Source organism: Cryptomeria japonica, chromosome 2, assembly GCF_030272615.1.
Source record: "Cryptomeria japonica chromosome 2, Sugi_1.0, whole genome shotgun sequence".
Taxonomy (NCBI): Eukaryota; Viridiplantae; Streptophyta; class Pinopsida; order Cupressales; family Cupressaceae; genus Cryptomeria; species Cryptomeria japonica.
The window spans coordinates 298,228,617-298,244,208 of NC_081406.1; the positions used below are offsets into that span (position 1 = coordinate 298,228,617).

The 15,592-nt window shown below is 36.7% G+C and overlaps 1 protein-coding gene across 2 annotated transcripts in view; it reads left to right on the forward strand.

The window, feature by feature from the left end:
* Window positions 1-14,609, forward strand: part of LOC131044396 (AUGMIN subunit 7) — an 82,763-nt gene extending 68,154 nt beyond the window's left edge. For both annotated transcript variants that reach the window (XM_057977717.2, XM_057977718.2), the window contains exons 8-9: window positions 13,675-13,773; window positions 14,060-14,609. In XM_057977717.2, the coding sequence (XP_057833700.1) occupies window positions 13,675-13,773; window positions 14,060-14,275 (315 nt within the window). In that variant the 3' untranslated portion in view covers window positions 14,276-14,609. The remainder of the gene's footprint in view (window positions 1-13,674; window positions 13,774-14,059) is intronic.
* Window positions 14,610-15,592: the final 983 nt, after the last annotated feature.

Sequence of the window (15,592 nt, forward strand, 5' to 3'; positions counted from 1 at the left end):
TGTTATACTTGGGGTTTGAGTGGTTCTTCCTCTCCTAGCCAACTCTGAAGAGAATAGCTTACCCCTTGCTTCCTTATAATTTTGGAGTTTGCTCACAATGAGGTCTCTCTCCTCAACATTGGGTACCATCCTCTCAATGCATGTACTGAGGCCCTCCATAACCTCTCCATTAGGATCCGAGTAAGAACCCCCGAACCTAAAACGAGGGTTGAGGAAGTACCCTGCTGCATGAATGGGTTGGTGGAGCTGATTGTTCCACCTTGTTAATGCATTATAGCTCCTGCAAGATAAGTAAAACCATACTTATATATGCTGTTATTCATACTATTTAAATCATGCTGACAATACTTATCGCATTGTTGATAATAATTCATACATCGATATTGAGTATTGATATCCATACTAATGATATCGATATCATACTATGCTATCAATGACAGCATACTACGATGCCGATATCATTAGTAATGCCTTGATGTAACTACAGTTCAATAATGTGTATCGAACTTAACTAAATGCTGTTGTTAATAAAGCACCGATTCAAATATACAATGCGCCTTTGGTTATCGGGTGCATTAAGGCACCGATCCTAATTATGATCTCTCTCCCACAGTCTGCACATAAATAAATCAGAATTGTTAGACACAAAATAATAAATTGCAATCACATAGCATTACTAGTTTTAACTTGTTCTTCAATAGAAATTGAATATACTTTACATGGTATCAGAGCCACGGTAATCGAACCTAAGGCTATTCGATTTTGATAAATTCAAGGACAAAGTTATAAACTACATCACATTTCTAAAATGGCCAACACTATCAGATTCGAAGATAGACTCGGAGGTAGCGAAGATTTTTCAGCTTGGAAGTTAAGAATCAAAATGATTTTGAGAGAAAACAAAGTTGATTCATGTGTTCAAATTGAAAATGCACAGCCAGAAGATGAACCTGACAAATCAACATGGATTGAGGGAAATGAAAAGGCTATTAAAATAATAGTGGATGGGGTTAGAAATAACATAATGCCCATCATTAAAAAGTATGAGCCGCTTATAAAATGTTCAAGGCACTCGAAAGGACATTTGAGATATCAAATGCAAGTCGTACTCTGGCTTTGAAACGAGAGATCAATCATATCAGTATGAACAAAGGGGAAACGATTAACTCCTACTTTATGCGGATATCAAGCCTAAGAGATGACTTAGCTTCCCTTGGATACGAGATCCAAAGCAAAGAGTTAACACTCATTGCTCTAGATGGGTTGCCTAGTGGATGGAACACATTCGTCCAAGGCATCAGTGCTAGGTCTAAATATCCCAAGTTTGAAAGATTAAGAGATGACTGTCTACAAGAAGAATCAAGATTGGACAAGGTAGGAATAAAACAGAAGAATATAGACGAAGACTTGCAAGTCCTAAATACAAACACTAATAAAAAGTTCAAGAAGAAGCAATTTAGGAAGAGAAAAGCTCATCAAGGCAAGAACACTACAAAGAAAGGCCTATCACATGTTCAATGTTATAGGTGTGACAAATTCGGACACTATGTTGCAAAATGCCCAGAGAAGGGAAAGCAAGCCACATTTGCCATAGTGAGGAAATCCAAAAGAGAAAATGACTCCGAGAACTATGTCCTCTACTCAGCACTTACAAGCCATGCTTCAAACAAATCTAACTCATGGGTGATCGATAGTGGTTCATCCAGACACATCACCGGTTTTAGAGAAGTACTAGACTCCATGATAGAGGAGGATGAGGAGGAAGTGACCATCGGAGATGATTCATCACATCCAGTCAGAGGAATTGGAACCTACACCATCAAACTAAAGACAGGCATGTCATTACGACTTGAAGGGGTACTACATGTTCCTGGCATTAGAAGAAATCTAATCTCCATATCAGCACTAGAAGATCAAGGATACAGAGTGACCTTCATGGAAAACAAGATGTTGGCTTGGCCAAAGAAATCTTCCATCAAGAACGCTAAGGTCATTGGTCAAAGACAAGGCTATTTGTATGAGCTATGCACAGAGCCCAATCTAGCCTTGATCCATGAAGCCACTAATGCAAATGAAGTGTGGCACAGGAGATTAGGCCATCTGAATTATAGAGCTTTGTCAACTATGGGAAACCTTGTCACAGGTCTACCTAAGTTGAAGCAATATCATTCAGAGGCATGTAAAGGATGTGCCCTAGGTAAGAATACCAAAAGTACATTTCAGAATAGTACTAGGAAAACTAGCAAAGTTTTGGAATTAGTTCATTCTGATGTATGTGGACCTATGTCCGTACCCTCTCTAGGGGGATTCTTGTACCATGTAATTTTTGTTGATGACTACTCTAGGAAGACTTGGATCTACTTTCTGAAATGTAAAGAATCAGAAGAGATCCTAAGTAGATTTAAAGAGTTTAAAACTTTAACAGAAAACTTCTCAAAAAACTAAATTAAATCCCTAAGAACTGACAATGGGGGGGAATACACATCAGAACTATTTAAAGATTTTTGTAAAAATTCTGGGATTAAGAGGGAGTTAACAATACCTTATAACCCTCAACAAAATGGAGTAGCTGAAAGAAAAAATAGGACCATAGTAGAAGCTGCCAAAGCTATGATACTAGATCAAAATCTAAACTTGAATCTTTGGGCAGAAGCAACTAGCACTGCTTTGTACATACAAAACAGATGTCCACATTCACACCTTGAAGATAAAACTCCTGAGGAAGTCTTTACCAAAACAAAGCCAGATATCAGCCACCTTAGGATACTTGGGTGTCCTGTCTATATACATGTACCTAAAGAGAAAAGACTAAAACTAGAGCCCTATGGAAAAAGGGGAATACTTGTAGGACATAGTGAAACTTCTAAAGCTTACAGAATCTATGTACAAGGGCAGAAAAATATTGAACTCAGTAGGGATGTAATCTTTGAAGAAGATTTAGCCTTCAAAAGGGCCCAAAATACAATAAAACTTGAAATCTATAATCCTACTCCTAACCTAATAGAAGATCCTACTTCTGAGCTTCAGAGGGAGTATCTTGAGGAAACTGTAGGTGAAAGACAAAACCCTCCTATAGAAAAACTCAAGAAAAGACCACTATGGGCCACCAAAACTGTAGCATAAGTTCAGAAGTTCGCTGCTCCTTCAGGAACCTTCAGGGAAAGCAAGAGGCCTAAAAGGTTCACCAACTATGTTGCCCTTATGAATGATCTCTCTAAAGCTGAACCAAACAACGCATCAGATGCACTCAAACATCAAGTATTGAAAGATGCCATGTCTGAAGAATATCAGTCCATTATGAAGAATGATGTTTGGGAGATTGTTCCTAGGCCAACCAAGAAATCTGTTGTGTCTTCTAAATGGTTGTTTAAAATCAAGCATGCTGCAAATGGCAGTATTGAAAAGCACAAGGCCAGATTTGTAGCTAGAGGGTTTTCATAGAAGGAAGGAATAGATTATGAAGAGACATTTGCACCTGTTGCCAGGTATACATCAGTAAGAGCTGTACTAGCCATTGCAGTAGCAAAGGGGTGGAAGGTACATCAGATGGATGTAAAGACAACATTTCTAAATGGCGAGATCTCAGAAGAAGTTTACTTAGAGCAACCTGAAGGGTTTGAAATTCATGATGCAGAGTCTCATGTGTGTAGACTCAAGAAAGCTCTCTATGGGCTCAAACAGGCTCCCAGGGCCTGGTATGAAAGAATTGACACCTATCTCTCAAAACTAGGTTTCTCTAAGAATGATGCAGATCCTAATCTCTACCTCAAAAGAAATAAAGGTGATATGCTAATATTGATTTTATATGTTGATGACTTATTATTCATAGGAAATGATCACCTAATAGATCAATGCAAGAAAGATCTATCCACAAAATTTGATATGAAGAACTTGGGGCTTCTTCATTACTTCCTAGGATTGGAAGTATGGCAGAATCCTGATAATATTATACTGAACCAAGGGAAGTACACCTTGGACATATTGACGAGATTCGGAATGCTAAACTGCAGGCCCATGACCTCTCCTATGGAAACCAACTTCCATAAACTTAAAGAAGCAGCAGCAGAGTCAAAACCCACTGACCCTACTCAATATAGGCAGATGATTGGGTCCTTGATGTATCTGGTAAATACAAGGCCAGATATCTGTTATGCTGTTAATGCTCTAAGTCAGTTCATGTGTGAACCTAAGGAGATACACCTGGTTGCAGTAAAACATGTAATGAGATACTTATAAGGTACTCTAAAGCTTGGTCTTAAATATGAGAAAATTGACATAGACCTACATGGATTTACAGATTCAGATTGGGTTGGTAGTGTGATTGACAGAAAGAGCACTTCAGGGTGCTGCTTCAGTTTAGGTTCAGCCATGATATCCTGGATCAGCAGAAAACAATCTTCAGTAGCTTAGAGTTCCACTGAGGCTGAATATATTGCAGCTTCCATGGCTGCCCGAGAGGCAGTATGGCTTAGGAAGTTGCTTGTGGGATTGTTTGGAGAACCTATGAAACCTACAGTTATTCAGTGTGATAATCAAAGTTGCATAAAACTCTCTGTAAATCCAGTATTTCAAGACAGGTCCAAACATATTGAGATTCCATACCATTATGTGCGAGATATGGTTGACAAGAATGTGATTAAATTAGAATATGTGTGTACAGGAGATTAGACTACAGATATTCTGACCAAACCTCTTTCCAGAGTGAAGGTCGATCACTTTAGAAAGGGCTTAGGTATGATAGAAAGGTAATCTGCTTTGTAATCTATACTTACATACATTTAAGATGTTTAATGTGTAAACTTCTTTGTCATGTTTGGACAATCTTTGGTTTTTTTGCCACCTGTGTTCATATCTAAGAGGTGACGATCTCTCAGATACTGAACACTTGTATGTAGACATCATAAGGTGACGATCTTATGGTAGTCAAACCAGCGATCACGTTGGATCTCTGGTAAGTCATGGATGTGCTATGACTGCGTTGTGATAAAACATTTATAAAATGCTATTGCACTTATCACAACCTGGATATGATGAGAATTTAAACACTTCTCATATGGTTATCCTTGTATTGCATGTTTAGGCAATACTGATATCACGTGCTTAGGTGATATCACAACCAGTGATCATGTTGGATCTTTGGTAAGTCATGGATGTGTCATGACTGTGTTGTGAGAAACATTTATAAAATGTTATTGCACTTATCACAACTTGGATATGATGAGAACTTAACACTTCTCATATGGATTATCCTTAAAAGTATTGCATGTTTAGGCAATACAGATATCACATGTTTAGGTGATATCTTGATAAATATTTGTATCACATGCTTAGGTGATACTTTATAAACATGCCCAGGTGATGTTCTTTTATTTTTCATATCATATGTTTTGATGATATTTCACATGATATAGATTTTGATGACTGACATTGTCTTTGTTATGAAAGAGAAATGTGATGCAGGTTACCTATCTTCTAGAGCTAAGAGGGAGTGTTAATGCATTATAGCTCTTGCAAGATAAGTAAAACCATACTTATATATGCTGTTATTCATATTATTTAAATCATGTTGACAATACTTATCGCATTGTTGATAATAATTCATACATCGATATTGAGTATTGATATCCATACTAATGATATCGATATCATACTATGCTATCAATGACAGCATACTACGATGCCAATATCATTAGTAATGCCTTGATGTAACTACAGTTCGATAATGTGTATCGAACTTAATTATATTGCAATGTGTATCGAACTTAACTAAATGCTGTTGTTAATAAAGCACCGATTCAAATATACAATGCGCCTTTGGTTATTGGGTGCATTAAGGCACCGATCCTAATTATGATCTCTCTCCCACAGTCTGCACATAAATAAATCAGAATTGTTAGACACAAAATAATAAATTGCAATCACATAGCATTACTAGTTTTAACTTGTTCTTCAATAGAAATTGAATATACTTTACACACCTCCTATCAATAATTTCCCAAATGGGATCAAATTTGAGTCTATCCCCCTTATAGAAATTTTTGATAGACTCCTTGGCCCTATCCATGGCCTCATAAATATACCCCGTTGGGGTTTTATCCCCATCCACCAAGCAGAGAACTCTAACCAAGGGCTCTGACACCTACAATTGATAAATACAAATTACAAAAAGATTAATTTATGAAGTTACAAATTAGTAATGAGAGACTTGAATCAAGAATATTTAACAATTAAAGTTTTGAAGTTACCTTCACAATCTCTGCAACCCTTTGTGCAAATTGGTTGTTGAAGACTATGCATGCGACAACCTCTCCTTCAGGCTTCTTTGAATATGGTGAGTTTAGCCATGCTACACTCACAAACATTTGTTTCAAAGAAGTCAATGCAACAAGAAAGCATTGCAACGTCAAAAAAATCGTTGCAAACCTTGTGACACCAACTCTCACCAAATCTTTCCCTTCGGTGTGCTCTCTCATCAAATTTAGAACCCAAGGGTGATTGTAAATATATTTGGTGATCCTCCTTGCATCTTCCACAACTGGAGTCACCCACTCAAGTTTTCCTGTGTCCTCCAAAAGAAGGTCAAGGACATGTGCTGCACAAGGTGTCCAAAAAGAGTGGGGTGCCTCTCTTGGAGGATTCTACCTGCAAAAGAAGTTATTCTTAAGAAAGATGCAACCAAGAAAAACAAAGCCACAACAAATGAAAATATTGTTAAAGGTGATAATTCAAAAGGATTCTACCTACTGACACATGCTGTTGCATTATCTGTGATGATTTGCACCACATTCTCTACTCCCACCTCCATGACAACGTGCTCCAACATTCCAGCCAATGTTTGTGCATTTTTCACTTTGCTGGAGGCATTAACCGATTTCAAGAACACTACATTTTCCTTGCAAGCAGCCAAAAAATTAATGATGGTGCGGTTCTTGCCATCTATCCACCCATCAGAAAGAATGGTGCAGCCATATTTTGCCCATTCAATTTTTCGTTCCTCCACCACTTCTTTTGCCCTAACAACCGCATTTGTGAGCAACCTACAAGAACAAAGTGAAATTAGTTCTTAACTTCTTAGTACACAATTTTGATTTAATAAACAAGAAATCTAAAAAACAATTAAAAATGAAATCAAGTGGACTATTTAGTAATTTACTAACCTCCCACTCAAATCCTTGCGAGAAGGGGCCTTGTACCCCTTTCCTGCAACTGTCATTGTGGTCACCAAATTTAGCCAAAAAGGTTTCTCTGCCACATTGAATGAAATGTTGTTGAAGTACCAAAAATCAGCACATGCAATGTCGGCTTTCTCATGTGCCTCCCTATTCCATCCAGTGGCCTCTAATGATGGTTGTGCTCCAGGTGTGTTCCTGGGCACAAAATAATCACCTATGGACCTTGATCGTGATGCAACAGTGCCATTGCCAGTGCCAGGTACTCTACTAGAGGAAGTAGAAGCGATGGGCGAGGTGGTGGTGGGTTTGCAGATACGTGGGCCACGCCGAGAGCCCGCTATGCCCTCAAGTGTTTCTTGTTCTTCTTCAATGTCAATAGAAGCACCTTGAGATTCAGCTATGGCTGATCTCATGGCTAGCTTTGCCCTCTCCTTTTTCAATTTCTTCTCTTCCCTAGTTGCAAGTAGGGCATTCATTTATCTTTTTATTTCAGGAGTGGTCCCTATGCATTCTCTAGCATCATGCCTATCTATGCTTGCAAGGTGGCATTTGAGGCGGTTGATGCCTCCATGAAGTATTTTTTCACACTTTATGCAAATAATTGTCCCAAGTTCCGGTCCCTTATAGGCATACCTCCAAGCCCTATTTCTAGCACCTTTAGGACGGGTGCCTATATATCCAGATGGGCATGGTTCTTGTGGCCAATCAGAACTTGCCATAATTAATGCTTAGTTAACCTACACATACAAAGTGAAAGAAAAAAGTTAAACGATTTAGCAAACTATCTAAATTAGTTGAAAAAAATTTAGACATCATTCAAAGTTTAAAAAGAAAAAAAAACTATTAGGGTTTGATTTTTTTTGGAAAACTAGATATTCTTCAAAAAAATAGCAGTGTTCCACGGGGACGTGTCCCCCCCCCTTTTTGGCCGCGTCTCCACGACGGGGAGACGGGGACGCGACGTCCCCCACCGTCCTGCCACCTCCGAGTCTGATTAGGCTCCATATAACAACACAACTTAGAAATCTTGGTATTTAGATTTAGTATTTCAAATTTCCTAGTCTCATTTGAAATGTAATTCTTATACTGTAATACTGCCATACATCTTTTCAAAACTAGTTTTTCAAGTACTATATGTATATGTATAACCTAAGTCACCAGGTTCGGCCGAATTTCATCCTTGAAGTTCGAAATTCGTCGAACTTCAAAAAAAAAAAAAAAAAATTCGTTGAAATTCGCCGAATTTCATTTTTTTTTTTTTAAAATTATTTAAAATAAATTTTTGGCCTTCTTCTTCTGTTAATATTTTTTAAACACATTTTCTTTTCTTTGATTAAAACCCATTAACCCGTTCTTTCTTCAGGATATTTATGTCTGTTAGAACCCTCAATTAGGATGAGAAAAAAATGCTGAAGATGATAATTGATTACCCAATCAGTGAGGTATTCCAGTATTTGGTGATTCTGTTATTCTCATAAGATGAGATAAAGATGTTACTTACAATAAACCTTATTAGCAATTCATATGGAACCATCCCCCATATGAAAGATTGGTTGTTCTATAGAGTATATCTGGCATATTTATACATATGGCGAACTTAATTCAAATTTTATACATTTCGAATATTTCCCTCATTGAACTTCATTCGAATTTCAAAGTTGTCGAACTTCGAATTCGAATTCGAACCTGGTGACTTAGTGTATAACTATATCAGCACCACTACCCCGCCACGCCCCCCCCCTCCGTCCCGGAAACGCGTCCCCGCGTCCCCCCGTCCCCAATGCCTGTGTAACACTGAAAAATAGTGAAAAAATCAACAAAACTTGTCAAAACTAGTGTTAAATCTTGTTCAAATAACTTTAAAAGATTTTAGACTACTTAGGAATGATTTCTAACTCATTTAGATTCAACAAAAAATAAACAAAATGTTTTAAAAAAGCATAGGAAAAAAATTAAAAAACCATCTTGGGAATCCAATTTTTCTTCAAAAACCACCTTCAAATCCCTTTCAAATCCACTTGGAATTCGCAAGAATTGCTCAAAATCACCTTGCAAGAGTGTTGGAGTCACTCTTCCCCCTTCTCAGCAAAAAACCCAAGGCAAAATGATGAATAAAATTGTGTTTTCACGTTGTGTGGTTTTGCTGTTGTAGCGGCTGAGTTTTTTTTTTAAAAACTCGCTTAGTTCGGCGAGTTTTTGCCAACAACTCGGCGAGTTTTTCCCAACAACTCGGTGAGTTTTTCTCGCGAGTTAAAGTGGCAAAAACTTGCTAGGGTTAAAAACCCTGTGAGTTTTTACAACTCGCCGAGTACCTTGTGAGTTTTTACAACTCGCCGAGTACCCTGCGAGTAGTCCAACTATAGGTCTAATAATGGATACGATACAAGATCAAATAACAGGAGAGGAGCAATCTTGTTCAATTGGCGATTTAATTAATTAATTTGAACTTGATGGTGAGGGTATGTTATGCCTAGGTGAATGTTTATAAGGTATCATACTCGTGAATTTTATAGAAACAAAACCACTTATAGTCAAGAACAAGTAGTTGATAGTGCCATGAGCAGCACTTGCTGGCTAGCGGCAGTGTCTTGCAGCTTCCAATGAAACTTCTAGAAAACTAATGGATACATAGAGAGGAGACCTTGACATGGAAAAATTCTGTGTTTGACAACTGCTGGTTAAGTTGTCCCATTGGTGACTGCATAAAAGGCACGATAGATGCAATGAAACTACACAACAATTGGAAATGTTGATTGAACAAACAACTAATAACTAGGCAATTGCTGCTTTCTATAATCAAACTAGAGAGTAGATGGTACAATTACAAACAGTGACATCTATGAATGGATGTCAAATATCAATGCGACTGTTGGTGATTACCATTCCCAATTTGATCAATTAATTAAATTGGATTGTAAAATTATCAAACAGAAATTGTCAATCTTTGGATCTAACAAGCAATAGTTGATTGAGGACCATGACATGCATCTGTTGATTAAGAATCATGATTGATGAACTTGATCAGCATACTTTTGTTTTAGGTTATGTAGTGAGGGTTGGTAATGGAAATCCCACCCCCTATAATTAGTAGGGTTACCATTTTTAGCTAATGCTCTCTTAATTGGAACACCACTGGATTTACAATTCTCCAACTTGGCTACTACGGCTTGAATGCCTCACCTACTTCTCACCTCTTTTTCTACTCCTTTAGGGCATTTGCTTTCATCTTCTGCATCTTTTGCTCTTATAGCTTGAATGCTTTCTCGGAGTTTCTCCAACTATCTCCTACAAGGAAACTACTGATTTTTCCTCTTTGCATTTTCTTCTCCATCACTTGCAGGCCCACCACACAGTACCACTAGAATGGGAATATCACATGAGCATGCCCATTGGCACTATGATGTCCTTGCGGAGAATTGAACCTTGGTCTTCATCATGAGAACCAAGTGGTCTCACCAATTGATCACCACCCCTTTTGACACTGACTGACATAGTTTTACTAACGATGGTAGAAAATCCAAAAAAATCATTAACAAAGAAACCTAAATTCTCAAGTAAAAAAGAGCTGCATGGAAAAAATCAACTAGATGGAAGAAGTGAAGAAATAAAAACACATTTTCTAGTTTACGGCAACAAAGGACATTTAAAGACAAATATTGGAGTACACAAGAATGCCAATACAATGAAGAATAAGCTATAAGAGCACAATATAGACTCTATTTATCTTTAAACCAATGTTAAACTTTCCTAGGAGCTTTGCTTCTGTATTTGTCTTGTATCACTTAGCTCTTAATGCAGGATTTTCCATTTTTCAACCGTCTCCGTTTGCTTTCCTTTCTTACCACCCCCGCTTCTCCCATTTGTAATGTCCCAATTCTTAAGTATGAGAATACTTGGATCACCAAATCCATAGTTGCAAAGATCTTGACAAACTACATCATGAAAGAAATTATTTATCAAGTCCCATTCATCGTCATGCATTTTCAATGATTGAACCAAGGAAAGATTGCACTATAAAATTCTAAATGGCTATGATGGCAAGAAAGTGTGACAAGGCAGGGATGAGTTTGAGTATTAAGCAAAGGCACATTTTTTAGCTGGTGATGCAAACTTAAAGCGGCCATGATGGCTCAAATGTTTGACTAGCATCAAAGATTAAGTAATTTAATTTTTTCTAAGTGGCTATACTAAGCAGAATGTGTGACCTGAATACCATGAGAAGGGAAGGAGGGAATAAGACTAAATCAAAATTTTGCACATAGTGTGGTAATGCCACTTACAAGTTGAGATTCAAATGGAGAGGGTGGTCAAAATGTGTGACAAGTTAATTGAAAGGCAAAAATGGAAGCACATCTTGCCTTTTTAAAATGGTAATGCCACTTAATGGCAATTTAAATAGTCAAGATGGCTGAAAATTACGACAAACATCAGCCATTTCAAGTGCAAGTCATTTTGCTCCTTTGATGTGGTTGACACCCACAAGTGTGATAGGACCACTAATAAAGGTGACCAGCTGAAGACTTGACTCCTTCAAGTTGAAATTGCACAATTAAGGTGGCATTGCCACTTAAAAACTGCAATTCAAGTGGCAGCCATGTGTTAAGCTATGTGATGAGGTATGAAGGACCTCAATGTTAAGTGATTTCACACCTTTCAAAGCTGGTTATAATGTTAAAAAATTGTGACTCAAGTGGCTGAGGTGGTAAGAAAGGGTGATCATTTGAGAATTATGGCAAGATCAACTTAAGTTGCGAGCCAGTTGGTTTTATAAAGGTCAAAAAGGGTGACATAAGACAATTTTTGCACATTTCTAGTTGTGCCAGTCAAAAGAGTGACTAAGGTAGCAACGGCGGCTTAAATGTGCAATAAGAGGTTTTATTCATCAATAAAAGCAAGATAAGAAAAATTGAAATTGAAGGGTTAAAAAGGAAAAAGTGAATTGAGTAAGGTGAAAACTGAGTTGAAGCAAGGAAAGAGCCTATTTGAAGCAGTTTAGTTTTTGGTTGCCTCTTCTTAGTGGATAGAGATAAAGTTGCTTTAAAAGCACAATTTTAAAGTAGCATTTAATATTGTTTTTCCCTAGAAGCTTCTCTTCAACAGCTTACAAATTGAAATAAGTGCCTTGTGCACATAGAATAGGAGAGTGTGTTAAGTTTATGCTACTGAAGTTCTTGTTCAAGTCTTAGAGTTAGAATTCTGTGTTGTAATTGTGCAAATTTGGCAAGTCCAGAAATAATGAAGGTTCTTGGTTAACTTGTGTTACATTGATATTCTACCTTGCAAAGTAGCTTTGTCTGCTTTGGAGTTGTTGCATGCATTTGATCTTGTTCTTTGTCAAATGCTGTTAATGAGTATTGTGTTTCTTGTTTAAATCAATCCATATGTTGATGTGTATCAATTGATCTCTGTTTTAATCATGGAAAAACACTATTGTTTAAATTTATGTTATATAGTTTAGCTGCAAAAAGGTTTAACCTCCCAGTGAGATAAGTACTTTCAGTCATGTGCTGCTACATTTGAGATCAAAATATAGGTCCAAATTGTTTCTATCAAGTACTTTGTATACATGCAAAACCTCCAAAGATCATTTGTGCAATGTGCATAATGCATATTCCAGTTCACTTGTTTTAGACATTATGAATAGATCAAACTAGAGCGCTTCCCTTGCTATCATTTGTACAGTGCATAATCCGTATTCTAATTTACTTGTTTTAGATTAAAGGAATAGATTAAATTCAGGTAGCTTACTTCGCTAATTTTAAGAGAGGATTTCTTCACACTGTTTTGTTGTGTAGTCATAAAAGTGACATTTAAATGCTAACAAAGTATTATTGCCATATCCTTTGTTGAACTTTTTTAAGGTCAATGTAATACATTCTTTTAACTGACCTTGTATCTTTTGACCTGGTATCTTGTAGTGTTTTGTATTGAGAAGTGCATGTTATTTATGGTGAGCACCAAATGGGACTCTTGGCTGTGTATATTTGTATTTATATTTTCATTTTGTTGCTAGGGTTTACACATCTTGGGTTTACCCATCTTTTAGTGTGTACACTGTTTAATTATTTTAGCTCTAGTCCTAGTTACCTTCTCATTTTCTAGAGTTCTTTTCTACCTATTGCATCAATTTTGTAGCTGGATGTAGTTTTGAGTTCCATCGACGTACTTTGGTCACTGACATGAATCTAAACTTTATCTTTCTTTTTATCTTTAAGATTGGCAAGCATGTGCATTTTTTATAATTATTTTGTATGGGATTGAAGATAAGAATGGTTCTGAGCTATTACCTCCTGGTCGTGGTGTCTTACTTAAAATAGCTCTATTTAGTTCAAATCCATTTCATATTTTATTTCTCATCTGAAAGTGATAATAAGAAACTCAAAAATGTGTTCTTGGACTCTTAAGTACTTGCTCCCTTCACAAACATGCTATAGAGATGGAATGAGGGTATGGTTTGTGCTTTATTTGTTTCTAGTTTCTTGATAATGTTACTTGTGCCCAGGAAATTCGACCATGGACTCATATGATGGAGCTTCCACAACTGCATGGTTTGGGCCCAGCAGCAAATGATTTATTGAATACCTACAAAGTGTTACTAAAGGTTGTATCTCAACCTTAAATTTCCACTGGGTAACCAATGCGATTTTAGAATATCTTGAACTCTCACACTTTCTCTGTCCAAATAATGACCTAGCATAGAGAGCAAATTGGACAACTGGATCAGTAGTTGGTCTTATGATAATAAATGGCCTCAAGGACATTTAAATTGTGTGTAAATCCACACACACATGAAGCTTCTATATTTTGTGCTTAAATGCAGCCTTGATGTTTGTGGAATGTAAAGTGTCTAATAGGGGGTGCCTTGTTTTGCTCTTCATGTTTTACAGTTTCTGCGGAACCTCCGGAATTTGAGGGATTCATATGCAGCGGTTGCAATTGGGGCAGATGCAATAATTGACAATGATTCAGCTTCTCCAAAGTCATCATCTGTTATGAAGATCATCTCAGAGTGTGAAGAAGCTTTGACCACTTTGAATCGTGATCTTGGAATTATTTCAGCAGCTTGTGTACGAGACCAAAGATCAGAAGCTGCTGATGAATAATAATTATTGTTCAAAGGTCAACTTTCTTTAGCATGCTAATGCTTCTAACAAGATTGATTGGGATATAGGGCAATTAGGTTTTGTATTGAAATTGGTTTTCGCAATCTTTAAAGGTGTATGAATAGAGATAATCAATTTCCTGTAGCATGTTGTACATATATGATAAAGCTATTCACATATTTGTGAATAAGACCTGCGCAAGTGATTGATTGCCTACTGCTAGATGCACAGAAGCTCAGCTTATAATATCTACCTTGATGTTGGGAACATGCTTAGGTCATTCACATCGAAAGTCACAACACAAAAACTAAAATACATAATTATATCTTTGATATGAAGGCTTTCAGTCACTTTATTTAACCTGTGTATTTATAGAGAAAAATCCTGTTTATATAACCTAAAACAACAGAAAAAAATCCAATTGAAAATGGCACATTCCTAAACAAATTTACGCATTGCAATGTTCTTATGGGATCGATTGCATTCTTTCCGTTGAAACCACTCTTAAATTGAATATAGAGTATTGGAAATGTAACAATCCTGAGTCCATTTACGATAAGCATCTAAAGACGATGCATTTGATATGCTGCAATCAAACCACTTTTAATTTGAATATAAAATAATTGTAAAATTATAACGATGTTCCTTAAGCTCACATAGGATAAGCACCTTGGTAGCTCCTAGATTACAATGATGTTTTTAAACGACTCAGTTAAATATTTTCGAACCCACAAACAAGATCAGTCTTTTTTCTTTCTATTCTAAAATATTTGAAAATTAATAATATTAAAGTTCTATAATTTCTATTGAAAAAGTTTAATAACTAAATTAAAAGAGAACTACAACCCTTATACATCTATTGGGGTGAAAGAAAGAAAGAAGAAAGATTCTTTTATAGTCTACAATACCGAGCGGTTTGTATATAGATGGCGTAAAGCAATATGGGATCACCCTATACTCCTTGCGAAAATTAAATGAGCCGTATATACCTTACCCCTTGTGGGGTTAAGAGATAAGATGATCTTTGTTCCCTTGGTTTCCACCATCTCGCTTGCTCTTATTCTATCAGTACATATCAACCCACAACATTTTCTTTGGTTGCCTTTTCATTCTTTTCTCCTTAAGGAATGAGTAACAAGATCAAGATGATGGAATTGGTTTGTGTTTTGAAGATTGCACTTTCAGAAGGTTATTTGCATTTATTAATGTAATACAATTTCTAACATTTAATTAATGTGATTACCTAATGTATACTCTAGGATACCAAAATACTATTTTTGAAGAATAAACACTCATATCTCTTGACTAATGCTAGTG